Source organism: Cyprinodon tularosa, unplaced genomic scaffold (assembly GCF_016077235.1).
Source record: "Cyprinodon tularosa strain WSP-4 unplaced genomic scaffold, ASM1607723v1 ctg141, whole genome shotgun sequence".
In the NCBI taxonomy this organism is placed as follows: domain Eukaryota; kingdom Metazoa; phylum Chordata; class Actinopteri; order Cyprinodontiformes; family Cyprinodontidae; genus Cyprinodon; species Cyprinodon tularosa.
The window spans coordinates 490527-518508 of record NW_024038232.1 but is presented as its reverse complement, the minus strand read 5'-3'; the positions used below and the strand labels follow the sequence as shown (position 1 = coordinate 518508).

The following is a 27982-nucleotide window of genomic DNA, read 5'->3' as shown; positions in this document are numbered from 1 at the left end:
GGCAAACAGGATCAAACTGAAATTAGCAAAATTGTTTCAACATGCTGTCGTTTAAATCTATCTAAAGTAGAGCAGACAGACTTACCAATGTTTGTTAGAGTAGTTTTGCTGGTAGAAGGATGGAGAATGCGGGTGGGTGAAGGTAGCTGAGGGGGGGTGCTGCTCTCTGTCATGCTCACTACAGTGTGAGAATGGCGCCTTCCTGGTTTGCATCCATCACTGTCCGAGAGGCTTGAACCATAACGTCTAAAGATGAGAACATTTTAGTAAAAACATCACAAAAAACTGGGAGAATAATAAAAAGCATGCAATGCTATTTGAACTCACTCTAAGCCTTTTTTCGGCAAAGTATTCCGGTCTGTTTGCAAACTGTGAACAAAATGGAAAGAGTTAAAACATTAATCTCACAGAATCACATTCAGCAGCATATATATATGCTGAGCTTTGTGGGAATATTTAATATTTCAAAGACATAGCATTGGTTTATATCCCAGTGTATGTAAATTTAAGCCATATAAGTACTGTACAAAACAATGCATAGGATGGTCTGCAGTTGTTTGCCAGAAAATATATTGGATGATCTTCACTGTGGCCGAACAGCAATTTCATGATGGATCCAAACCTTCAACTCTTATTCATAATGACAGCACACACTTTGGGTTCCCATAAAAGCCACACAAAATATTTTCTGGCTGCCAAGAGACATACAATGTATGCTGACTTTGCAAAAAGCACAGAGCAAATTATGAGTGGCAAAGACAAATGCAGTTCTTTCTGCCAATATTTGTAGTCAGTTGACCTCTAATGTGAAGACCAGTGCATTCAAATCAAATTCTAACAATGTCTTCCCCAGCAATTAAAACACAACAAAATGACATTGGGAATTATTATACATAGAAGTTCTGTGTCAGTATCTGTTAACAGATGTGAAGGTTCATATTGGAATTGTCTTTTTTTTTTTTTCGCGGAGACAATTATCTCTTTAGCAGGGTTACAGACTGATTCAGACCTAAATTAAGAAGTTCCCATTTTTCTTTATAGCTGCGGCCTGGTTCTGGTACTGCATGGGTCACAGATATCTTCTGACCTGTAGAGTCTTCTATTTCCTCATAATTTTTTTTAGATCAGAGTTAAACATTAGAATAAGAAATAATACATTTAAAATTTTTTATTTAATGCTGTATTATGAGTATAAATTTAGATTTCATCATTAAAATATTTTTTCTTTGTAAGTAATGTTTTTCATTCTATTTTATTATTCACTTTTTTTTCCAGAAATTCCATATTATTTTGCCAAATAACTAAATTCTAATTTACTTTTAGGTTATAAATGTTCTTAGTTTTGTTCATTCTTCATCCTCTAACTGTATAATGAGTTAACTTTTGTTCTGTTTTCAAGATAATACTAAATTCAGAGAAAGAGAATACAGAAATTCAGGTAGCCTAATAACACAACATGATTGTATTTGTTTCTTGTTTTTGTTCCAGACCAGTGTCAAAAAAAGTTTTCTTCCAGTGGGATGAACTTAAGGTTTTGATTTTTTTTTATTTGTTGATTTAAAATTAAAGGCATAATGGAGGATTTCGCAAATTTTTGAAGATACCCGCCTTCTCCTCTTAAAAAATAACGCACATGCACAACCCTGTACCTGCTCCAGAGAGGGAGCTTTTATTAAACGCGTGTGAGAACATGCACAAGCCCCTTTCTTCTTGTGCACGCTCTGTTTAAAAGTTGCTGTTTGCTCATACAAGCTCATTTTCCAAGATTTACAATTTTCCCAATATGTCAGACTCAACACCAGTAAGTAAAATTGGGGACGAGCATGTAGGACGGCCCTTACATAATAATAATTGAACTTTATTGATCTCACATTGGAGAAATTGACCTCTGCATTTAACCCATCCCTTTGGGGAGCAGTGAGCTGCCATCATGGGGCACCCGGGGAGCAATGTGGGGTTAAGGATCTTGGTCAGAGACCCAGAGTGGCAAGCTCTATGCCCTAACCACTGGGCCACCACTCACTATAAACATATCACCAGAATGATTGACAATTAGGAGGATCTCTTTTTTGATGACCTACCCCGAAGAAGAACATCCTCCACTATACCTTTAATAACACCTAGAATTTGCTTTATATAAAAACTAGGGATAGCAATGCAACTGATTGAAATGTGATGTGCTACAGCCTATTTGAAAATGATGAGCCAACTTGCCTATCCGAGAGGTTGAGCGAAGTTCTACTCCCACCTCTCCAGGTTCCTGCACTCCTCTCTTCCTTATTGCTAGTATCTGGTGGCACAAGCCTTACAGTGGATGGCACACTCATCTGGAGGGGTAAAGACTCCAAGCTGCGATGCATGCTGGAAAGTTTGGTGTAGAGCATTGGGGATCCACTCAAGCTCAGGCTTTCACTTGTGTAAGTGGGAGAATCAATGTGGAGGATTGGCGCCGGGCTCGGGGTGAGACGGGTGGATATGTGGGAAGCGGCCAGGTCTTGGAGCTTTGAGTATGGTGGTATTTTAGGTGGAAGGTCCTGGATGGTCACACAGGAGTCAAGACTGTTTGAATTCATCTTGTCCAGGTGAGCCAAGCTGGGCGGACGACCAAGAGACTTGGTGTTCAGCATCCTAGGAATCAAAAGGAAGGACACCAGATTATTAAATTAAAAGAAGAAAATAACTGTGATACAGCATAATGTAAAGTGGTCCTTTTCTCTAATGAGGTACTGCCTTTATCCACTATAGATGAACTACAGTCTAAGTAAAAAAAGTTTTAAACTACTATTGTAACAGTAGCTGCAATATAAATCCACAGAAAGAGGTTCCCATTACTCAGATTTCTCTGATTATATTCTTTTGCAACAAAAATAGAACTATCTGTAAACCAAAAGAGGAAAAAAACTAAGCAGTGTTTTGTGATCTGGGTGAGCTGTAGTTTAATGAGAGACCTTGGTGTTGTGGGAGAGGATAGCTCAGGATATTTGCTGCTGCTCGTTCTTCTCAGGCTGTGCAGCTTCACAGCAGACTCTCCTGCACACTCCGACTGACTGTCTTCTCCTTTCAGAGAACCGCAGTCCATTTCCACACCAACAGCCTTCGCCTTAGCCCGTTCCTTTTCCTTCTCTCTGTCTGTTTGGTTCACCGGGCCTGTACTCGTTCTGTTTATCATTTTACCGCTGCAGACACTTTGCTCTTTAATCCTGGGTCCTGTGGTGGCTATGGAAACTGGTTTCAAACTCAGCATTGAAGGGTCAATAGTGCCACTGACAGGACGAGCTGCTGGGCGTCCAATCACAGTTAGAGTGCTCGATTTGGCTGGCCGAGGCAAGCTGCGGTACTGAATGCTGTTTCGGGCATTTGGCCCCAGGAAGCCATGCTCACTGCTGGCATCAAAACTGTTTTTTCTACCTAATCCTGTTCCTCCACCTACAGGTTTAACAGGGATGCCAGATGACTTGGGTGTTTTCCCCACGGTTGCAGAGCCCCCTGGGATATGGGTGCCCCCTGCTGTCATTACAGTTGCAGTACCGGTGGCTGCTGATGGTTTCTTGTAGCCAAAGGAGCCTCCAGCAGATGGTTTGACCAAACCTGACGGAGGCTTGCGGTGCTCTCCATGAATATCCCTGCCAGCATCTGAACGGGACCGTTGTAGACCAGCAGTTTTGATGGACATTTTGGATTTGTCCAGAGGCTTCTCACTTTTAGGTGCTACAAAAGAGAAGAAAAAATATACCACATTATTTTAGTCATGTAACTTAGTTTCTAGCATGGTCCTTGCCTGCTCTGAGCCATGCCTTTGCCAAATTAGACAAATCTGCCCTTTCAGACTTCAAGGAAATAATCTGAATTTAAAAGGCTTTGTTCAAAGAAGAATATAACGAAAGTGGCAGCGTAGAAAAATGCACAACTAAAGCACCAGTAATCATCAAAATATAACACATTGTTATATGCCATCTGTTTGGCACCCTGCAATGTTAAACAGGTAAATAAGTAGATAACTTTGTCCTTACATAGGGGATAAAACTTGCAGGTCAATTCATGTCAGCAAAAGCCTAAAAGCTTCAGTTTGCCATAAAAGTAGGTACTTCAATTATCGAAAAAGGGAATCTCTGAACTAAATCTCTTCTTAATTCAGTTTAATCTCAATTTCAAATTTATTATATTGGTAAAACCTGTTTGATAAAAAGCTTTCCAATTTTTTTTACTGAAGACAAATTTAGCCTCCTCCAGCATTAGGTATGACCTAATGCCTCAGGTATGACCGAGATGTATTTTGCCTCTTAACCATAGACTGTCTAGATAGGCATTGTGACTCTAAAGGAGGAAGTGGGGAAAGATGGATGGATGGATGGATGGAAAGAAAATAAAAAAATTGCTAACACCTCCAACTTATCCCCACACTTGGCCATGCCCATTAAGTCTCTTGGCACAGCAGACTCTGGTGGATGTTTTAAACATTTGCCTGTGGGCAGAGTTATGTTTTCCTTTCGGATTCAGTTACACTTTAAATACATTACTCGAGGTTGAACCAGTTTGTTTGTTGTAGAAACTACATTAGTTCTCAAGAATCCCAACTAATAACTTAGATTTCCCAATTCCCTTTTTCAAATCTTGAAGTAGGTTCAGGGTTTCAGCTGTTAAACTTTTTCCCGCTTGCTGTATGAGTTTTGAAAATAAGAATATTTAAGACACATATGTTGGCAATGTTTTCCTACTGAAGTGTTAACAAAACTACCATTAAATATAATATAAATCCTGACCCACAAAATGCTACAGATTAAATTTACATATATTGTTTACAAAAAACAATTAGTATTAATAATAAAAACAGCACTAACAGCCAAAGTAGTTGGTTTTGTTAATTTTTAAGTAATGCTTTCACATCATAAGCACTTAAAAATAAAAATGTATTGTTTAGTTTAATTCTTCTAACCGCAGCCCCAGACTGGTTGATTGAACCGGATCACAGCCCCCTCACTTGGAATTAGGTATAGTGAAATAGAATGAAAATAATAAATTGTGGTGATAAAAAGAAAGGCTTTTCGTACCAACATGGTATGCTTTGTCATGGTTTGAAGGATACTTAGGGAATTTAATTCAAGCAATCACTCTGTAGACAATAGAAACATGTCTGCATAACTTTACAATGAGATTGTATTTTTTTTTCTTTTTTCATGAAGTGTGTGGTATAAATCAGAGCAGGACTTAAGATAGCAAAAACAACCCTTCATTCTTCACAGACTGTTTCATTTTCCCTTTTAAAAAGAGGGCAGATAATTTATGACCTGGAAAGTTTATTTAAATGTTAATAAAAGAGTAGAATTCCAAAGAACAGATAACCAGGAGACGTGGAAAAATCCAGATAAGAAAAATAGAATCTCACCTGCAACTTTGAGCATACTCTGAGAAGTATGGGTGATGGGGGAGGTCACGCCCACCGGAGGATTTCTGCCCTTCTTAAAGCTCCCTGGTTGACCCAAACTCTGAGGCTTCTTCAGATCTCCTTTAACCCCAAAATCTTCGCTGAGGCTTGGAGGCTTCTTTCTCCACTTGCTTGGGGCTTCAGTTTTGAGGCTTCCTGAGTTGAAGCTGCATCTGTCAAGCCTGTGACTGGCTTTGCCATCCTCGCTGTACCAAGAGAGGCCACTTTCCACCAGAGATCTCTTCTCTGCATCAGTGCGGAGCTGAAGAAATGAAAGAGGGATTTATAGTTCAAGTAAGAGTTAGAGATATAACAATACCTTTATTGATATATAGATTAGATGATTACAAATAAAAATATAGAAAGGCAAAATTTAAATATTTTATCCACATAATCATCTTTTAGAAACCTCATTTTCTCTAGTGTCACGATGTGAAATTTGCAGACATAAGTTAAAATGAATTAAAATCCAATCAAGACAGATTCTGTGATATTGGGAAACATGGGAACATCTTCAAAACAGATTGATACCATATTTTATTTTAATAAAACCAGGGATTTCCAACTTTTGTAACAATCAAATGCAGTGAATGTCGTCCCTAAAATAAGCTGGTTTCTGAAATCTGTTTTGTATCCATGCTGGTTTACAGAAGAACAGTGCAAATTAACTAAAGTCCACTGATTTAGACAAATGAAGAAAAAATTATATAATGTTGAGATGGAAAATGTTTATGTGCTATTTTTAGAAAAGAAAAAAAAAGTCAGTTGCTGTTTAATAGATATCATATGGTGCAAATGGAGGTGGCACTAAGGACAAAATCAGGCATGCGGTTTTCTGGCATGTTATTAAAGTGATATAAAGTGGCAGATGGCTCAGAGTGGAAGTAATGCCCATGTTCTCCAACCAAGCATTGTCTCGTTAGAAAAAGTGAGTCTAATGTTTATCTACAGAAGGGTGGAAGCTACAATAACACAAATCGAAAATAAAACTGTTAATACAGTATTCTCTTACACATGCAACCGAAACAAGACATTTCTATACACTATAAAAATGCACATCTTTTTTTCAGCAGGACACAAATAAAATCCTACTTAACAGGCACTCCAAAAGATTATGGTTCTTATTTAGTCATTTCTGGCTGTCTGGATGTCTTGAGATCTTGCTTTCTAATGCTTATTTTTCTCATAATGTTCATTTGTACTGTTAGTGCTGATTTTTTTTAAAATGCATAATTTCCACCTGGAATATACACATAACATGCTGCAACCCACAGCTGAAATTTTTTTCTCATATTGCAAGCTTCCCCCTTTTTTTTTCCAAATGTAACACTAATCATTACAGAAAAATTATTTGTGTAATAATGACCTTTTTTTCATTAGATGGAATTTTTAGCCCATGTCAGTACAGTGCTTTTTTTATTTTTAAAGCTTTAGCTAGCATATTTCCATACTTTTGCTTTTGTTAAGGGATTGATGTTTGCATTACACACCAAAAGATAATTTATCTTTTCAACACAAAAAAAAAACTCTCCTTCCTGAATTAAATGATGGCTTGACATCCCAACATCTTGAATACTTGCATATAATTGTTTAAACAGACCAATGTGACCCTTTCAGACATCTGGAAAATGTGCTGAAGAAGAACCAGCGTGTCTGAGGTCTACAATTATCTGCCCAGCATTTTTGCAAATGTCTTTAGGATTTATTCATGGCTATAAAGTCATACCATTTCATTTTTTTCATTTAAGAAATGCAACTTGGGCCATATTTTGGCTTCGAAATGATACTATAACACACTAAAAAAAGATTAGCAGTTTTTCCTATTTTTTTTTTTTGTTTATTTTAAATCAAACAATTCAAAACTGGTACATGCATGTACGATTTCAAATGGTGTAGAACAAAAGTATAAAATTTACTGAAAAAGTGCATTCATTGTTTTCAAGTTAAAAGTTCAAAGAAAAAGTTCAAAACAAACCACTAGACTTTGTCTTCCAAGTTTGAAGACATTTTCCTTCCCATCCAGAAAGCTTTCTCAATTCAAAATTTCTGGAATAGCGTTGAGTTCCAGGTTTTATAGAGTAGCCCAACAAAGCTATGTTATGACTTAGAAAACATGCAAATTGAACCAAAAAACAGGTCCACCCCTTTGTAATGGGGGAGTCGTTGAGGCCCAGAGTTGGCCTCTACCTTGCTCTGCACTCTGCCTGGCGTTCTAACTCCCCGGTTAGCCTCCAGAGCAAGACCCACTACCTCTGCCCAGCTCTGATGACATCTGTCGGGCATCTTGCTCAGATTCACTGCTATCCTCCTCTAAACCCCTCTTGTTTTAGAGCAAGAGTTTGCAGACCCCACTCTGAAGCAAAACGAGCTGAAGGGAGATGTAGCACGTTCCTACTCTTTCAGTGATTGGTTTATAAAAAGTCATTGCCCATTTGGTATAGATCCTTGTGATTGGCTGATAAAATTAAGTTATCTAATTTATTACAATCATAGGGGGTTAAAAATGCAATCGAACTACATCAGCAGAGTCTCAAAAATCCACACGCAAATGCAGTTAGTGCAAAGAGCATTGGTAGTTTATAAAGCAAGATATAATTGTGTATGCATCACAAATAAATTGAAGTTTGTCTTCTGAATGTGTACATTTTATGTAGTGTTTAAATCATTATGTGCATGTGTAGATCTTTTCCTGTGCATGTGTGGATTGTGCTGTGCATTTTTTTTTTTTTTTTTTGTTTGCATGTGTGCATTGACCTGTTGATGTATGGAACAAATATTTAGGTTTTTGTATATATTTAGAATCTTCTAGCTCCAAAATAGGAATATCAGGTATTAAGTCCTGTGTGATGGAGCTCAGGAATTGCCAGATCCTAGTGGCTCCACAATGGCTCATCCTCGCGTTACATTTCTAAGATTTAAGCCAAAAAATAAGCAAAATGCGGGTGATTATCTGTCCAGTTTTTGAGCTTTGGTGCTAACTTTAATAGACAAACAGACTCATAAGGTATACGGTAGATAAATTATTTGGTTTGGTTAGCATTAAAATAGGTGGACTTGGTAAATAGCGGGTTTAGCATGAGAGTTGGAGAGCAAGAGTGAGCCAGGAGGGTATGGCCTGTATTCCACAATGGAATGAGGTGAAGATGCATTTTTAAAGCTAACCATAACCGAAGAGCTCCGTCTTGATCCCAAAGGCGTGCTCGGCAGGGATGTCAGAGATGAGCTGGCATTGAATTCCTCTGAGCTGAGGTTTTCTGAGCCATCACCGTCACCGTCGCTGAGTCCGCTGCTGATGGAGCTGCTCTCATCCCAGCTGAAACAAAACAAGAGAGTCACTAAGAAAAGTGCATTCTCTGCCTTTTAAGTAAAAAAAAAGAAAAATCAAAACTAATCAGTCAGGATTAAGCTACTGAATTATTTTAAAAAGGGAATGATATCACTATGTGGGGAGCAGCCTGAGGGGAGAAATAAATGAAGTTCACAGAGATAGTGCAGAGAATGTCAACCCATGTTTTTTATTATGTTTTTTTTTTCTTTTGTTGTTTTTTACAGCGCATCGCAGTGCAGGAAAAGATAAAAAAAACCTCAAGATTGACTACTGACTATAAAAATTAGAGTGTCAAACCAAAAGCTGTGTGCGACTGACTGTTTGTTTAGCTTTCAACGTTTGCACTAAAAATATCTCATGTTTTTAGGGTTAGGCAACCATTAAAAATGTTTTGAAGTTTACTCTTTAACGTGTGATATGATTTGCTTGCTGATGGATTGCTTTCATTTACAACCTAAATTAGCTGATCACTTATGAATTTGGCTGCTTTGGTTATAAGAGCAGCCATGTTGACCATATACAAACATATGAGCACTCACAAGTGGAAAAGTGGAGCAGAATCACCTTGGAGACTGTATCACTCGGACTCACAATTTCAGTGTTCAAAGGTACAGAATATCTAAAGCACCATAAATCTCAGGAATCAGGGGAGGAGTTTATAAAATTGTTAGATAAGGGAACATATAGGTGTTAGGGTCTTTAGTTGCAGGGGATCATCACAGTTTTGGAGCACAAGCATGTTCTTCGGTCCAAATAGCTTACTCTGATTTAAAGTGAGCAATGGTTCATTGTATGTTTAAAAAGTCTTTGTCCACTCACAGTGCAATCTCATGCTAGGGTAACACATCAGAGCAAATTACATAAAAAAGCTCTACAGGCTAATAAAGAACACCCGTAGAATCTCTGGAGAGGATTTCACAAATAAGAATTCATAATAAATAAATAAAAAATGTTATCGACAACAGCGAATATCCTCTTCAAAACGTTGTTAAACAACAGAGGGTCTTGATAAAGAGGCTTCTCCAGGACTTGTGCAAGACAGACCGCTACAGAAGATCCTTCATGCCTACAGCTGTCAACATCTGGTTTAAAAAACCTATGAGTTACTGTAACATTTAATTTCCCTCTGGGATTGAAAAAATATTTTTGAATTTGAAGATAATTAATTTGAAGTGAACAGTCTGACATGTATGATATCATATTTTCAACAAGTTTGCCCCAGCCATTGACTGAAGCCTGAAAAACACTTCAGCCTGTGCAATCAAAGGAGACCTGTAACATCTACTTTGACTCGTCCGTCTGTTTTCTAACAGCCCAAATCAGAGGTTTTAGAGGTTTTTAGTTGTTGCCTGTAAAACGCATTAAGAAGCCAGTAATCTTGCATCGTTCAACAAAATGTGGAAACATTCAGTCAACCAAAGTCTTTTAGAGGGTGGAACTGGTAAGTCTAATAGGAGGCTGTTTTTTTTAAAACTCTGAGCACTATTTGGATACAAGTGTTTTCAGACAGCACTAATTACTAGCAGTACTAATTCTAATTCCATCTGAGTGACAAAAATCAAAGTGATATTTAATGAGAGTATGAAACTAAGTCCAGCTCAGATTCTGTATAATCATGATCTCCATCATTACCACTGGTAACCACAGGTCATTACGGAATTTGTACTGGCACAGTGGAAAATGTAAATGAATCTAATCATTTAAAAAGCTGAGTCACTGCTGGGGTTGAATCAGTTCTTTCCCTTTTCGTTGGTTTCTCTGGTGAGCTGAAAATGGTCTTTGCGGGACTGAAGTCTGCAATTAGCAACGTTGTGGAACATGGCACAGCACAGAAAAACACAGGGAGACAGAAATGACTCGTGCATGTTCAGAATTTGATATAATCACATGGCAGGAAAGGGGAGGCATGATTGAACTTGTAAAACTCAAAAGGAGCGGTAGATTTCACTGCTTCAAGGTACTTATTTAGGCCAGTTAAATAAGTGATGGTTTTAGGAGCTAATTTGTGGCTCTAGGCGAATAATTTCCAAGTCTCAATTTAAAACAGAAAGGATTAAGGTTTAACCTAAAATTATCAGGAAGATGTCTTATACTATCGACTCTAAGATTAGTTTAACGATTCCCACTCTGTACAAATTTTTGTGGTCTCTCAGACAATACCTCCTCTGTGAGGAGCGACACACAGGGGCCATGAATAACCCCAGAGAGATGTCAGGTCTTAGAGGAAGGTCTGCGGGTTGTTGATATTACAAGCTAAGTTTTCTGCACTGTGAGGTAAAACCCAGCGAGGGGGAGCGTGGGAGTAAAACAACCAAGTACATGCTTCATGTGGCAATTAACATTTTCTGCTTTCTGTGGCATACGGCCAGAATCCTTTTAATATGTTAGTCTAAGACCTAATTCACTACAAAGACAAAAATCCTAGAGAGCTGGAAGTGTGTGTATATTTCCATAACTTTCAGATTTTGTACTGTACAGAAGTAATTTTGAAGCTGTTTTTCAAGCATTTTAGAAATGAACAAAACAGTATTGAAAGAAACAATACAAAATATGCAATAACTCATTTTAATAAGACCCTAAATGAATAGTTTGCATAAGCTCCTCTAGTTTTCTTTCAGGTTTTCTTTTATGGTTTAACTTTCCCCATCAGCTTCCCATTACATTACATTGTGAGGATATTTGTTGTCCACAATACATTTTTTTTAAACATGCCAAAGATGTAATTATTTTCCTCATTTATAATTCTTATTCCATAATCTGGTTAACCTAAATGGACAATGTGTAACAATAAACCAGTTGCCAGATGCTGACAGAAAACATTAAACTCTCCTGCATTAAAAATAAGTAAATAAAAAAAAAATAAAAACATGCAGAGTCAGCCAGTTACCTTGGTGTAAAATGTAAAGTCCGCCTTGGACCTGTCCCTGACCGCAGCAGAGACACTTTCAAAACACGACCACTCATTTTGTCCTTTTCTAGCTTTTCACTTTAAGTGACAGAACATCTACGTAATTATCCATATTTGAGTTCTATTCATATCGTCTCTATGCAAAAACCCATTTCCAGCAGCTATTCAGTCTGCAGAAAGGAGCCAGGCTAAACCACTCCCCAGTAAAAACCAGAGAAAGAGAGGGAGAGAGAGTCACACACAAAGAGGGAGAGATTGTGTCTGTGTGCATATGTGTAAGAGAGTGGAGACTTAGAGAGAGAGAGAGAGAGAGAGAGAGAGAGAGAGAGAAAGGTGACTCCCATATTTAATGAAAGCGTGATGACAAATGATGACTATGGCAACTTCTACTAAGCCTTTGTCCTCAGCTCACTCATAATTAAGTAGTCTAGACCTGAATTACACAAATAGTTCTTACTTTGCAGCATTTATCCAAAAATATAGGGAGACTATATTTAAAGTTTTTTATTCAAACCTCTCACCGTTGGATCTTCAGAAATAACTTAAAGGAGTTTTTTTTTGCTTGAGAACATATCCACAGGCTCATGTGGCTATTGTCATGTCTGAAAGGTTTTGATAGAAGCAATTTAAAGAGATCTACCCTGTTGCATACTAGTCTACGTTTTACCTGTGAGACCATTTCCAGTAAGTTTGCCTGTTAAATCAAGAACAGAAGTCTTAGTTATCTCTGAGAATATCTTAAGGTCTAGATATTCCAAAATAGCATTTAATGTGAAGAATACAAGTTTTCTTGCAGTTTCCATACAGTCAAAAAGTAGAATGGAAAACAATCAACCCTGTATTAGGCTTCTCTACTGTGGACTTTTTGTATTTTATTTTATTAATCCAGTACAGTAGAACCACATATTTTCTGTTTAACTATTGTTCCTTGACAGACAAAACCACAAATGGGAGTAGTGCTTTAATGAAATCTACAACTATTTTCTTTCCCATAGCAGTACCTCTGGAAGACCATTTTATTTTCTTAGATTTCTATTCTCTCAGACGCCCCACTCTGTCTGATTGTAACAGCGACATTGGTTCTGCTTGCGCTATATTTAAAAAAAAAATTCGAAGAAGAGTAACTCCTTTCTCCTTTTCTTCCAGAATCCTTCATTTTACGATCTTCAATATAAATAGTTCAGGTAGATGACAGGTTGCGCAAAACAGCGTTGATATGATTAACTCTTGGTTGTTATATTACTGTGACACCGAACATGAGATCACACTTCTTTCCTGGAGTGATGAGGATTAGCGGTAACTTGAACAAAGCTTTAAAACTGACAAGGGACAGCTGGACTAGTCATACCGTTTAATACAGTCTCAATTCTGATACAGCAATATCAAACTAAAAAATATACCACCTTTGCACAAAAAGACATATGCTTGGACGTTTATGGTTTTTGGTACCTGCAAGCACTTTTTGGATGAAAAAAAAAGCACCAGAAACCACTACAATCTGCAGTACTCCTCTAAACCCTTTTAGTTTTTAATGAATAGCACTGTCATTGGGCAGCAGTGGCTTTTAGTGCCGTCATGTCCTTGAGCAAGACACTTCACAAGCATTGCCTTCTGAAGGTGGTCAGGACCCGGTTGTCAGAGGACCAGACAGCCTCGTTTCTGTCAGTGAGATCCATGGCAGCTTTGGCTACAATGTAGCTTGCCACCATCAGTGTGTGTGTGTGAATGACTGAATGTAGTGTAGAGCGCTTTTGCCAAGTCCTCTGACTTGACCAAAGCGCTATATAAGAAGGCCATTTACCATTTTGATAAAGAATTCAACAGGATTTTAATTCCTGCTGCTGAACAGAAGGTTTAATAAATCGACCAACAAAATAGAAGGTTAGACAGCTTAAAAGGACCTTAGCAAATAGTTTTATGTTCTCCTAAGAATGATTTATTAGCATACATTAAGACACTTCACTAATGTACTTATGCACTATGGAATAATATGCAGCTAAAGATAAAAATCTAAATCCCTGCAAATTAAACCGCAAACCCAGAGATGACAGGATCTCCTATGATGCATGAGCAGCCTTTGAAAAACCAACCTCCCCCTCTCATTAGAAGTGGAACAGTTATATATTATATTTACCGGAATTTTTGGTGATCTCAGATCTGTGAAACACTCCAAGAGGTCCAAGCATGGGCCAAGACAAGACTTTAAGCTGTCCACATCATCAGTCAAGATGTGTTCATCCTCGTTTTTGGATGGAAAATAAGGCAACATGATTGAAGCGGTAAGTCATTTTAAAAGATAACATCACCGAGATCAGGAGTCCAACGAAAAAAATATTTGAGGATATTATTTTATTTTAAATAGTGTCACCTTAAAATAAAGTTTTTTTTTTCCATTTTGGGTTGTTTTAAAAATTGTGAGGAATCCAGTTTGTGTGGTCTGTTTTTGTGTTTCCTTTCCTCCTCCACCAGGTGGTGCCCCGTCCTCATTGGGTCTCCCTGCACACCTGCAGCTCATTGCCCCATTACCTGTGGAGTGCTCTTAAGCTGCTGACTGCCACTACCTCAACGCCAAAGTGTTTGCCAATACTGGGTACTCTAGCCATGCTTAGTTTAGCAGAGTCTAACCTGAGTTTTTGTTTTGCTAGTTTTGGGTTCTCTAGTCAAGCTGGGTTTTGCTGAGTCAAACTGAGTTTTTGTCATCCAGAGTCTTAACTTTGTTTTTGTCTTTGCCTCTCGGCAGGAAGTCATCCTGCAAACTGGATTTTTTCTGAGCTTCTCTCTCTGGAGGGATCAACTGAGCTTCTAACTGAGCTGGGGTTCCAAACAGGAGGTTTTGATCCGCTTTCCCCAAGAGGTCGTTTGAGCTTCACACTGAGCAAAGGTTTCATCAGCACCACTGTCCATTCAAGTACTGCAGGAAATCTGAGTGGCAGTCAGCTTCTCCGCTCACCAAGGAACACCAAGTCTGAGTAAACCCTGTCCGCCCAACACCCAACAAGACAATCACTGAAACATTCCACACAGACTGGATTCCATAAAGGACACCTTTGTCTGGAGAAGTGAGTCTGCAACCTATTCCTCCAATTCAAGCCAAAGAATCTAATTTCCCACTGAGCCTGAACTAACCACAGTGTCTTCCTGTCACCTTCCAGTTCCGGTTTGAAGGGTTCTGTGTAGCACTGGATTCATCACTATATTCTTAATAAACCTGTTAAACTTTTCCCTGGTCTCTCTGTTTGGTCTTCTGCATTTTGGGTCAGACCTTTAGATAAAATCATGACAAAAATTTCGTATTGAAGCCTTTGCCTTAAAAATAACAATTGTTTTACATCAGTAAGAGCAGTAGACAAACTTTTTAATAATAAAAAAAACAAAAACAATTCAGAAGAAACCAAACCGTAACTTATTCTGTCCTTTTTGTTATTAAGCTGCACAAATTTTTGACTGATCTATGCCTTATGTCCTCCAAGCAGGAACTGATACAGGTCAGGTTGGTAGGGGAAACTGAAGGAAAATGGTACTGTAGAATCGAGGGTCATCAGTATAGGAGTGTAAATGTATCCAGGTTTGCTGATCACACCACCGAGGGAAAGCATGCAAGTGGTGTAGAGAGTAGGACTGAGTATAGATCCCTGAGAGATCCCATAGATCACATGCCTGTGAGGTAGGAATGAAACCAATGAAGGGTTGTCCAAAAAGTACCAATATACAGGTGCTGGTCATAAAATTAGAATATCATGAAAAAGTAGATTGATTTCAGTAATTCCATTTAAAAAGTGAAACTTGTATATTATATTCATACATTACATACAAACTCATATATTTCAGATGTTTATTTTGTTTAATTTTGATGATTACAAATGACAACAAATGAAAATCTCAAATTCATCATATCAGAAAATTAGAATATTGTGAAAAGGTTCAAAATTGATGGCCCCTGGTGCCACACTCTAATCAGCTAATTAACTCAAACCACCTGCAAAAGCCTTTAAATGGTCTTTCAGTCTAGTTCTATAGGCTACACAATCATGGGGAAGACTGCTGACTTGACAGTTGTCCAAAAGACAACCATCGACACCTTGCACAAGGAGGGCAAGACACAAAAGGTCATCGCTAAAGAGGCTGGCTGTTCACAGAGCTCAGTGTCCAAGCACATTAATAGAGAGGCGAAGGGAAGGAAAAGATGTGGTCGAAAAAAGTGTACAAGCAAGAGAGATAACCGCACCCTGGAGAGGATTGTGAAACAAAACCCATTCAAAAATGTGGGGGAGATTCACAAAGAGTGGACTGCAGCTGGAGTGAGTGCTTCAAGAACCACCACACACAGACGTATGAAAGACATGGGTTTCTGCTGTCGCATTCCTTGTGTCAAGCCACTCTTGAACCACAGACAGCGTCAGAAGCGTCTTGCCTGGGCTAAAGAGAAACAGGACTGGACTGCTGGTGAGTGGTCCAAAGTCATGTTCTCTGATGAAAGTAAATTTTGCATTTCCTTTGGAAATCAAGGTCCCAGAGTCTGGAGGAAAAGAAGAGAGGCACTTCATCCACGTTGCTTGAAGTCCAGTGTAAAGTTTCCACAGTCAGTGATGGTTTGGGGTGCCATGTCATCTGCTGGTGTTGGTCCATTGTGTTTTCTGAGGTCCAGGGTCAACGCAGCCACATACCAGGACGTTTTAGAGCACTTCATGCTTCCTGCAGCTGACCAACTTTTTGGAGATGCAGATTTCATTTTCCAACAGGACTTGGCACCTGCACACAGTGCCAAAGCTACCAGTACCTGGTTGAAGGACCATGGTATCCCTGTTCTTAATTGGCCAGCAAACTCTCCTGACCTTAACCCCATAGAAAATCTATGGGGTATTGTGAAGAAGAAGATGCAATACACCAGACCCAACAATTCAGAAGAGCTAAAAGCCACTATTAGAGCAACCTGGGCTATCATAACACCTGAGCAGTGCCACAGACTGATCGACTCCATGCCACGCCGCATTGCTGCAGTAATACAGGCCAAAGGAGGCCCAACTAAATACTGAGTGCTGTACATGCTCATACTTTTCATGTTCATACTTTTCAGTTGGCCAACATTTCTATAAATCCTTTGTTTTTATTGGTCTTCAGTAATATTCTAATTTTCTGATATGATGAATTTGAGATTTTCATTTGTTGTCATTTGTAATCATCAAAATTAAACAAAATAAACATCTGAAATATATGAGTTTGTATGTAATGTATGAATATAATATACAAGTTTCACTTTTTAAATGGAATTACTGAAATCAATCTACTTTTTCATGAAATTCTAATTTTATGACCAGCACCTGTAGTTCTCGAAAAGGTGCAGCAGGATGTTGAGATCTGCTGAGAGGTCAAGAAGGATGAGGAAGGATGTGGAGCCACTCAGATACCATTAGCAGGTCACTGGTGACTCTGATAAGAGGTGTTTCAGCGCTCTGAACTGAAATGATTTTGGAGCTGGGATACAACTTTTTCAAGAAATTTCGAAGGAAAGATTTTAGGGTAATTGGGATAATGCTGGTTTCAAGTGAGAGATTAATTATTTTAGTCTTTAGAGAACAAATGGAATGCATGTGAGTTTTGAGCAGGGGAGATGGGAGGTGGTCAAATAATTGGAAGGTTTGTATTAATGCATAATGTTCTTGACTTTTTGTTGTGTTGTGAGGTGAAACTTGGATAAATGTTGCCTGATAGGTATAAAGGGAATGACTGTGGATAAGCTATGGAATGGTAAAAAGGAAAAAAAGATGTCAATTTTTGAAGTGAAGAAGATTAGAAAATAGTCAGAGTTATTTATGGTGTGATTATAGAAAAGGGAGATCTGTGGTTTTAGATTGTAAATCTATGGTGGACTGAATAATTGACATCATTATGTCAACCACAGCAAGTCAAATGTCTTATGTTTAAAGGTTTTGCAAAACATTTTAATGAACTTATAAGTAATTTTTCAAATTGATTCTCTGGGGAAACTCTTTGGCTATAATGTATGCATGTATAATAAATAAGAAATATAAAATATTATATCTAAATTCTAAGGAGCCAATTCAAAGGTGTTGAAGACTTTCCACATGATGGATTTTCAGTGTCACTAATTCAAAGGAAAAGACAATGGAAAATAGCATTCAAAGAAGATTTTGTTTGATCACAACGCAGAAAATTGCTGCAAGAAAATAAGCACAATTTTTAATCTACCCATGTTAAAAGGAGTAATTAGGACATTTATAACAACTTGGGGAGTTTTAAACAAGACTGGGTGAGAAACCAAACATTTCTTGTGAATACTGTTAGGAGTTTGATGCACTGAAAATTGAGGAAATCAAACGGTTTGAGAGATCTGTTTGAAAAATCCTAAAACTAGACATTTTCAACCCTTGATTTTATCATATCACAGCAATAACAGGTTGTATTATCATGTTTTATGTTGTTGTTTGTGTTGTATTATGTATGTTTCAAAATCTTTCAAAGAACAAGATATCTTAAATGTCTTGTGACAGGCTGGTGAGTCGAGGTAAAGCTTAGAGAACTGCTGAAGTGTGGAGTCTTATGGTAACTAATTCCATGACAACACTTTAAAACACTTTTAAACACACCTTTAATCCCAATGATAAAGGATTACAGTTTTAGTTCTCCTGCCTGCTGCTTTGCTAACATCATAAAACATTGGTACACAAACTTGTTGCCCCATTCCTTAATACCCAAAATTGTTTGCATATGTGTCGGACAGAGATGATATGTGATCTAAATTGTATACAGTAAAAAAAAAAAAAAAAATGTTTTGGTGCTCTCATATCCTGTTTATTTCATCCAGACCTCACTGCTTCAAACCATCACCTAAACAGCTTTCAAACTATGTTTTCACTTTATAACAACAAAAGACCTACACTGATAAGCAAATGGGTGCATAAAGAAACATCCTCTGTACATTTGCTTTTCCATGTTTTGTGCTGCTGCCAACATGAGTTTTTTTGGACATGTACACTCTGTAAAACTGGAGAGAAATCAAAGCTTGAGGTTTTGGATGAAGAAAAAAAAATCTTGCCGTACGACCTTTAATTTCGGTCTCTTTTGACTGTGGGTGTCTCAGTCTCATCTGGTAAACTGGGCTTGCAACATGTTTGGCTGGTCGAATGACATTAAAACGAACTAGGGCAGAATAAAAATTAGAAATAATCTTTTTAAAAAAAGAAATTATTTTTAAGTTCAAAATATACATTATAATTCATATTCAGTATTAAATTGATTTACAGCTTAATCTAGTTATGTAACAAAATTAAGTTAAAAAGTTTTATTAAATGTGTGTTTTGTACCAACATATCCTGTATAAGGAAGTACATCAATATATCATCTTTTCAAGCTGTTTCTGTTTGTATTTGTTTGTATCCTGTAATCCTGGAGAACACTACTGCACCAGACTGGACAGCACCGTTGGATTAAGACAGTCAAGGTAAAGTATAGTTTACTATAAAGTCTTAGTATGAGGTGCCCCCAGGGACATAAATCAGAATTAACTTGCATATACACATATTAAATTACACTCTTCCATATAATATACTGAAAACCTCACACAAACACTAGTAAAAAGCTCTCACATAAACTAGTGAAAACATTTACCTCTTATATAATCTACTCAAAAGCTCTCATACAAAGTAGTGAGAACTGTTCATATAAACTGGTGAAAAGCTTTACCTTTCATACACACTACTAGAAAGCTTTCATATACACTATTAAAAAGCTCTCATATACACTAGAATGCTCTCATATACACTATTAGAAAGCTCTCATATACACTATTAGAAAGCTCTCATATACACTATTAGAAAGCTCTCATATACACTATTAGAAAGCTCTCATATACACTATTAGAAAGCTCTCATATACACTATTAGAACGCTCTCATATACACTATTAGAAAGCTCTCATATACACTACTAGAAAGCTCTCATATACACTATTAGAACGCTCTCATATACACTATTAGAACGCTCTCATACACACTATTAGAAAGCTAAAATATATGGTCCCCCTCCTTTAATTTAGGCAAACATTGCTCAAATATCACCGAATCCGGATGGTTTGTTGTTGATGAAGAGAGGAATAAACACAGTTTAAGATTTGCAGCTAAATTAATTTGTTTCCATATTATGGAACTGCTATCAGGCACTTCCCATCATCTTATATCAGTAATAAAAAATTATAAATACAAATTTGGTATTTGGTGACTTGACTTTTATTTCTGTCAGGCTGAAGTGAAAAAACTTGGAAAGAGACTGATTCTCTTGGCGTTTAAAATAACAACACAAAACAGCATAAGAAAACCGCATTTATTTTTTTTATTTTACAATTTTGTAAACAACAGCGGCTGATTAAACTAAATGTCTCAACCTTGTATAATTTTACGACTTTTTATTTAACCAAGAAATGATCCGAAAGGCCTGGGAAATGATCAGATCCGCTTATGTGGCTGCAATGCGCGGCGCGCTCCCGACACAGGTGGAACAGATTTTCACATGGGAACAGAATTTCGCACAACACCGGAAAAGGATCTCTGTTGAAGCATAAACATAAAAAATAAAGTTGAGTAATGCCCATGCTTCTGTGAGTTGTTTAGCGGATAGCTGAGCATGAATCAATAATTTTATTTGATACAATTTCGGCCGGAGATAGCACAAAATGTACGGAGCTAGCCAGAATGACCTCCCTTTAAAACAACTTCCGGTGTAATGACGGTCCTTCCTGTTTCACTGAAACACCTTCCGTTTCAACTGAAATCCGCTAATAGCTTTTCAGTAGTGTGTATGAGAGCTTTCTAGTAGTGTATATGAGAGCTTTCTAATAGTGTATATGAGAGCTTTCTAATAGTGTATATGAGAGCTTTCTAGTAGTGTATATGAGAGCATTCTAGTAGTGTATATGAGAGCTTTCTAATAGTGTATATGAGAGCATTCTAATAGTGTATATGAGAGCTTTCTAATAGTGTATATGAGAGCGTTCTAATAGTGTATATGAGAGCGTTCTAATAGTGTATATGAGAGCGTTCTCATAGTGTATATGAGAGCTTTCTGATAGTGTATATGAGAGCGTTTTAGTAGTGTATATGAGAGCTTTTTAATAGTGTATATGAGAGCTTTTTAATAGTGTATATGAAAGCTTTCTAGTAGTGTGTATGAAAGGTAAAGCTTTTCACCAGTTTATATGAACAGTTCTCACTACTTTGTATGAGAGCTTTTGAGTAGATTATATAAGAGGTAAATGTTTTCACTAGTTTATGTGAGAGCTTTTTACTAGTGTTTGTGTGAGGTTTTCAGTATATTATATGGAAGAGTGTAATTTAATATGTGTATATGCAAGTTAATTCTGATTTATGTCCCTGGGGGCACCTCATATCTTAGAATCCTCTCTTCATCTAAATACAGATCTTTGACTATCAACTATGTTCATGTCATGTAATGTTTTTAGGACTCCAGCAGGGGGCAGAAATAATATCCTGCATCGCCTGACAGTCTATCAAAACGAAGGACTACTTGGTATTCAGAAAATTAGATGGCTTTTGAACCTCTTTACATATAGGAGGTAACATTTGTCTGTTGCATTCGGCTCTGAAGCTCAGTGGAGGAAATTACTTGAGAAGGAAAGCATCAGAGCATAGAACCCTGTGCCAAGAATTCATGTCAACATATATATATTTCATTCTAAACCAATAAAAATAAAAAAAGATACATTTCTCAGATCCTCCCGGTGCATGATTTTGATTGGTATCAAAACTGAACAAAGTGGCAGGTTTCATTATAGAACAATGAAGTAAATGGCTGAGGTCAGTGCAGCATCAGTGACTGTGTCACTGACTATATTCAACAAACCTTTGAGGGGCCCAGTAACATGAACATGGTAGTCAAATACTGGCCTAGAAAATTTCAGTAGAATCAAAATGGGTCAGAGGAATCTCCAGAGGAAGTTAGCATTTCTACTGGTGCACCCAGGATAGGTGGAACGTCCTGGGTGCGTTTTATATATATATAGATATATATACAGTATATATACAGTTTATATATATACACTATATTGCCAAAAGTATTTGCTCACCTGCCTTGACTCACATATGAGCTTAAGTGACATCCCGTTCCTAATCCATAGGGTTCAATATGACGTCGGTCCACCCTTTGCAGCTAGAACAGCTTCAACTCTTCTGGGAAGGCTGTCCACAAGGTTTAGGAGTGTGTTTATGGGAATTTTTGACCATTCTTCCAGAAGCGCATTTGTGAGGTTGCACACTGATGTTGGACGAGAAGGCCTGGCTCTCAGTCTCCGCTCTAATTCATCCCAAAGGTGTTCTATCGGGTTGAGGTCAGGACTCTGTGCAGGCCAGTCAAGTTCATCCACACCAGACTCTGTCATCCATGTCTTTATGGACCTTGCTTTGTGCACTGGTGCACAGTCATGTTGGAAGAGGAAGGGGCCAGCTCCAAACTGTTCCCACAAAGTTGGGAGCATGGAATTGTCCAAAATGTCTTGGGATGCTGAAGCATTCAGAGTTCCTTTCACTGGAACTAAGGGGCCAAGCCCAGCTCCTGAAAAACAACCCCACACCATAATCCCCCCTCCAACAAACTTTACACTTGGCACAATGCAGTCAGACAAGTACCGTTCTCCTGGCAACCGCCAAACCCAGACCCGTCCATCAGATTGCCAGATGGAGAAGCGCGATTCGTCACTCCAGAGAACGCGTCTCCACTGCTCTAGAGTCCAGTGGCGGCGTGCTTTACACCACCGCATCCGACGCTTTGCATTGCACTTGGTGATGTATGGCTTGGATGCAGCTGCTCGACCATGGAAACCCATTCCATGAAGCTCTCTGCGCACTGTTCTTGAGCTAATCTGAAGGCCACATGAAGTTTGGAGGTCTGTAGTGATTGACTCTGCAGAAAGTTGGCGACCTCTTCGCACTATGCGCGTCAGCATCCGCTGACCCCGCTCCGTCAGTTTACGTGGCCTACCACTTCGTGGCTGAGTTGCTGTCGTTCCCAAACACTTCCATTTTCTTATAATACAGCTGACAGTTGACTGTGGAATATTTAGGAGCGAGGAAATTTCACGACTGGATTTGTTGCACAGGTGGCATCCTATCACAGTTCCACGCTGGAATTCACTGAGCTCCTGAGAGCGACCCATTCTTTCACAAATGTTTGTAAAAACAGTCTGCATGCCTAGGTGCTTGAATTTATACACCTGTGGCCAAGGAAGTGATTGGAACACCTGATTCCAATAATTTGGATGGGTGAGCAAATACTTTTGGCAATATAGTGTATATATATATACACATACATACATATATATGAAGAGTGGATACAGCAGATACCAGGAAATGCATCAGACATCTCGGTCTACCTAAGTGAAGTTCTAGGAAAAGCAAAAATACTGCGCAGAACCCTCAAGTTCCCAGATCTCTAATAGAGGACCCAAGCTTGGAGGAAAGGGAGATCGCCCGCAGTGGGTGAGGGAAGTGTTTACATGCAAAACTTAGTTTATATGTTCATATAAACATATAAAGTATATATATATATAATTTAAGTTTTTATTTTATTAAATTTTTTTGGTGGGGAGGTTTTTGCTGTGTAGAGCTTTAGAAAATGTAATCTCTACAACAATTATACTATCGAAAGAAAACTTAGTTTTGTTTTCTTTTAAAACAGATGCCATATGATTTTTTACATTTGAATGTTTTATATAAAAAAAACATGTCCACCTGGGGCTAAGCAGCAAACACCACTACACATGTCCAGACGACCACACGCAGACATGATACAGGGATGATTCATGCTCCCTGTGGGGCTGCAGTAGTAGTTTATTATTCACAGGGTTGAGGACAGTGGTGAGTCTGAAGGGAACATTTGGTTTTGGGGGAGTCTTTTTAAGTCCCCATTTCAATGACCCTTGATGAGAGCTCCATATTGACCCCAGATGTGTTTTAAAGTGATCAACTAAGCTAGAGTTTGTGCTCTATTGGTTTAAGAGTAGCCATTGTTTTTACCAAATTAAACAAAAAATATTTAGCATAAACAGCATTTGAATAAAAATGTTAATATATAAGTTGATAAATGGATCATCATCAGAATGACCCAGGAATATAAATTTCTTTCTTAGCAAAAACCCCTGAAGCTGTGGTCTCATACAATGGTAATCTCTGCGGTAACCATAAAGGACCAAGGCAGATGGGCTGAAGTAAAACTTTTGCACAAATGGCTCAGAAAAATCATGGGAGGCTTTAGTCTTGGGAGGTACAGAATGACTAAGACCAGAACTCAGACAGGAAAGGGAAATTTAACACAGACTGCGAGGGAAGTCATCCAGGATGACTTCAGAAAACCCTTGGTGAATTATGGAACGCATTTGTCAATGAACAGTATCTTCGAGAGGGGTATTTAATACAGCTTTTTAAAACATACCTAAATACTGTATGCCACATAAAAAAAATAAAAATAAAATACATTAACTACAGTTTATATATGTTGCAATTAGGTCAAATGCTTATCCACAGATTATAGAGGCAATGGCAAGTATTACATATATTCAGTTTACTGTATGTGTGACACTTTCATTAACTATTATTAACCAGATGTTCTGAAATAATTTAAGATATAGTCTAAGATGCAGACATCAGAAAGAAAAATATATATGCAAATTGTACTTCAGACTAATTTTAGAATAATCTAATCAATGTGACCCATAATCGCCTCTCTTAGCAATGATCTACTCCAAGTACTACCCTGTTTTTTTAAGCTCTTTTCTTTTTCACACAGACCACCGTTTGAATCTCACACATGCATCCTCCACACATTCATTTGCTCAGCAGCTACCAAACTGACACACAAGGCAGCCGATCACTGGGTCAGTGGAAGATGGTTGCCATGGCAGCCCATCCAGAGCTGTGTTGGTGCACGATTGTGATCAGTAGTGATCCTGCTGCTGAACCAGGCTTCCTCCTCTGCTCTGCACTGCTGCCTCTGTGCTGCTGTATAGACAAATACATGTCTGCATATTCCCCATGAGCCCACTGTGTAAAACTATACTATTTAAATTAATAGTGTATTATGCAACACTATAAAAACATGATGTTTTACAAAAGGGAATTAAAAACGTGGAAAGTGAACTGTTTGAACAATGGTGAAAAACAAATCAATAATAGTTTTTATTATTATTAAACAAGAGAAAGCAGCTTTAGGTTTTAAAAAAGAAAAGTAAACCTAATGTGTGCATATGCAGTAATTATCTCTAAGTTTTATTATCTTCTCTGTGCTATGGCACAAACATTCAGACAGACAGCAGTATTTTCCATGTTAAATGAAACGTGTTGGTTCTGTTAACCAACAGTTGAGTTTTTTACGTTACGTTTTTTTTCATGATGTAATTCAAATAACCTTTTTTCTGCTCCCCGGAGATCAAACAATTTTTATCATAATTGTGCATGTCCATAGAAGAGGTCTTAAAAACATCCTGCCTTGAGCAGATTGGTTGAAAACCAAAATGAAAAAAATAAATAAAATGTAGGCCTAATTTTTCTTTTTTTGTTTTAAGCTCCAGTCCTTTAGATTTTTAAGTATTATGATTCACAAAGATGTTGATGGAAGAAAAGCAAATGCTACTGTAATTAATTTTTACAAATAGTAGTAGTAGTAAACTACTAGTTTCTCTTTCCTATTAGTCCAAGTGCTTTGGAATAAACCAGTAAATCTTTAACATTTAAGGTTTTAAAGTTTTATTTTTTTACTCATGTGTTCTATAGTGTAAGTTTCCAAGATGCTTATAATTAAAATCCAGTTAAGAGCACATTTTCTAGTTTAAATATCAGGCTTTTTAACAAAAGAACTCCCAAGAACCAGTAAGTTTTAAATTCTAATCAGAATGACACAGAGATTACTTAAAGGGATAGTGGAGGTTTTTGGAGGTGAAGTTGTATGAAACGTTGACTGTCTGTAGCTGAGATGTAACAGTCACTGAGCCTTCTGCTATGAGAAACGACTGGTAACACACCAGAGAAAATGTAGATCCTGAATGCTACTGGGGCGCAAATAAAGGTTTTTAAGCTAGAAAAACAATGCAATGAATAAGTTAAACAGCGCATCAACAGTCCGTGGAAGGATCTACTACAGAAAAAGGGAAGGTGAGACGACATTCTGGAGTTTAGATAGGAGCCGCTGAAAATCAGTGCTCACCTTGGTTGTCATGATCTTGGAACTGATGGCCGGTGTAATTGCTCATTCCATTCACCTGTCTAACTCAGCCGGTTGCTCGTTTCTGCTTATCTTATCCACCTGCTTCTGCCTCTATTTAAGGGACTTGCATCCAGCTATCAGGGCCAGATTATCCTGTTCTCGCGGGCCAGTGAAGAGAGGGGTTTTTAGCGTACCATAGTTTTCTGATTTCCTGATCCTGACCTGATCCTCCTCTCATCCACTATGCATGCCTGTTCCTGTCTAATCTCAGTTGAGAGAGTTTTTTTTTTATTCCACCTGAATAAATCAATACATATTACACTAAGAGTAACATGCTTTAATTCAGACACCCAAACATAAACACGTCCATATTTTTTATTAGTACATATCACAATGTAGAATAAAGAAACATTGTCAAATTAAAAGTTCTGTTGTAAGAATATCATTATAATATCAATACTAATAATAATGTTAAATTAATACTATCTGTGGCATTTGATTTCAGATTACTGAACTGTGTGAAGAATGGAAAAAGCTGGGCCTTCACTGAATAGGAACAGAAATTGCACCTCCTCTTTACAGTCAATTTTCAGCTGGTTTCCATGGTAACCATGCAGGAGCCTGGTCTATTTTCAAAAGCAGAGAGCTATTGGTTCTCAATGAGCTGAACTGTAAGCATGTGTAAAGGGGGAGGTAGTAAGAATGCAAATGGATCACACATTTTGATGAAGGAAACTGGAAGCATGAGCTTCTGCACTCTCCTAAGAAGCTGGATTAGATATTTCTCTGCTTAGACGGTTGTTAGGATATATATTTGAGGAGGAATTAATAGTTGTTACAGAGCACCACCACATCAGTGATTCTGGTGCGGAAAGAAATACTCCTCCCTTTGATCATATGTTAAGGATAAGGAGAAAAGCATTAGAACTTAGGCTTTAAACAGCTTCCAAGTTTAAGCATCTAAATCAAACCAGATTAAGAAAAAAAAAAAAAAAACTCTCTTGCCTGTACCATATTTGGAAGAATTTGCCTTGAAGTCAACTGTGTGTTCCTTTGTGCATGCGTGTGTTCTGGTGAGTTGAGTGCTGAGGTATTAGACATTTGTGGCCTGGCAAAGATCGTTTTGAGCTATCCTTGAAGAGATATTTTTATGAATATTTAATGAATATGGTGTGTCAAAAGAAAAGGCTAAAAGTCCACATTCACACTCTCACAGCAACCGTACTGATGTACATTATACTGCAATAAAAAATCTAAATAGACTGTGTGAAAATGAATTTAACTATAACAGAAGATGCAATAAATTTATTTATCTAAATATTCATTACTTCCAATCTCAGGTGATTTTACGTTTGACCATCTTCTTTTGCCTATTCTGGCAAACCAAAGTTTAACTTGCTCCAGTTTAATTGTTCTATTTCTTGCTCTAATTCCAAATATTTTTAAATGTGTGTCATCTCTTTTCTGCCTCTTACCATGCTCAGTAAGAATGTGACCTGGCATGCAGGGCCTTGAGAGTGCTCCAGAGGCTGAGCTTAAATCCCTCTGCATGTACCACAAAGATAAAGCTGCTACTCCACTCTTGAGAACTGTCCTTGATTCTTTTTATGTCACTCCCTGAGTCTCACCATTTTCTGTCAAGTTGTGGACGAAAAATTAGACAGAGGCAGACTGAGGACTAGAAATTAGTAGTGCAGTGGTGATAATTGGGAGTGGAGAGAAGAAAACAAAAGAAATGAAAAATACAAATAAAATACTGCATTTGAAAAAAAAACAGCTCTCCACCAGTGAGGTGATTTCTATTAATGCACTTGGCACTTGCTGATTACAGCCCTTACAACAAGTGAAACACCATATGAATTGTAATTTATTACTTGTTTTCCTTATTGATTTGTGTGATGGTCATCAAATAGTCACTTTGAGAAAACTTTAAAGAGTAAGAGGAAATGTGAGAGTGCAAATAAATGACATTAAATAAGTCAGCCAAGAAACATAGCAACATATGGCCATGGGCCAGGTACCTGTATCAAGCTACACCAGAGATTTAAGAGTTTGGTTTTAAAGCTCTGTGCTTACAGAAATTGTAATTGGCCACGAATCAC

General features: G+C 37.8%; 1 protein-coding gene across 14 annotated transcripts in view; it reads right to left on the bottom strand.

Annotated features, from left to right (window-relative positions):
- Nucleotides 1-27982, bottom strand: part of nav1b (neuron navigator 1b) — a 77285-nt gene that overhangs the window by 17599 nt on the left and 31704 nt on the right. For 13 of the 14 annotated variants that reach the window (XM_038278476.1, XM_038278477.1, XM_038278472.1 and 10 more), the window contains 6 exons: nt 8585-8735; nt 5384-5684; nt 2949-3708; nt 2215-2628; nt 328-369; nt 86-246 (listed from right to left, as the gene is read on the bottom strand). In XM_038278476.1, the coding sequence (XP_038134404.1) occupies nt 86-246; nt 328-369; nt 2215-2628; nt 2949-3708; nt 5384-5684; nt 8585-8735 (1829 nt within the window). Of the gene's footprint in view, nt 1-85; nt 247-327; nt 370-2214; nt 2629-2948; nt 3709-5383; nt 5685-8584; nt 8736-11637; nt 11888-27982 lie in introns of those variants that run through there. The other variant, XM_038278484.1, reaches the window with a different exon arrangement.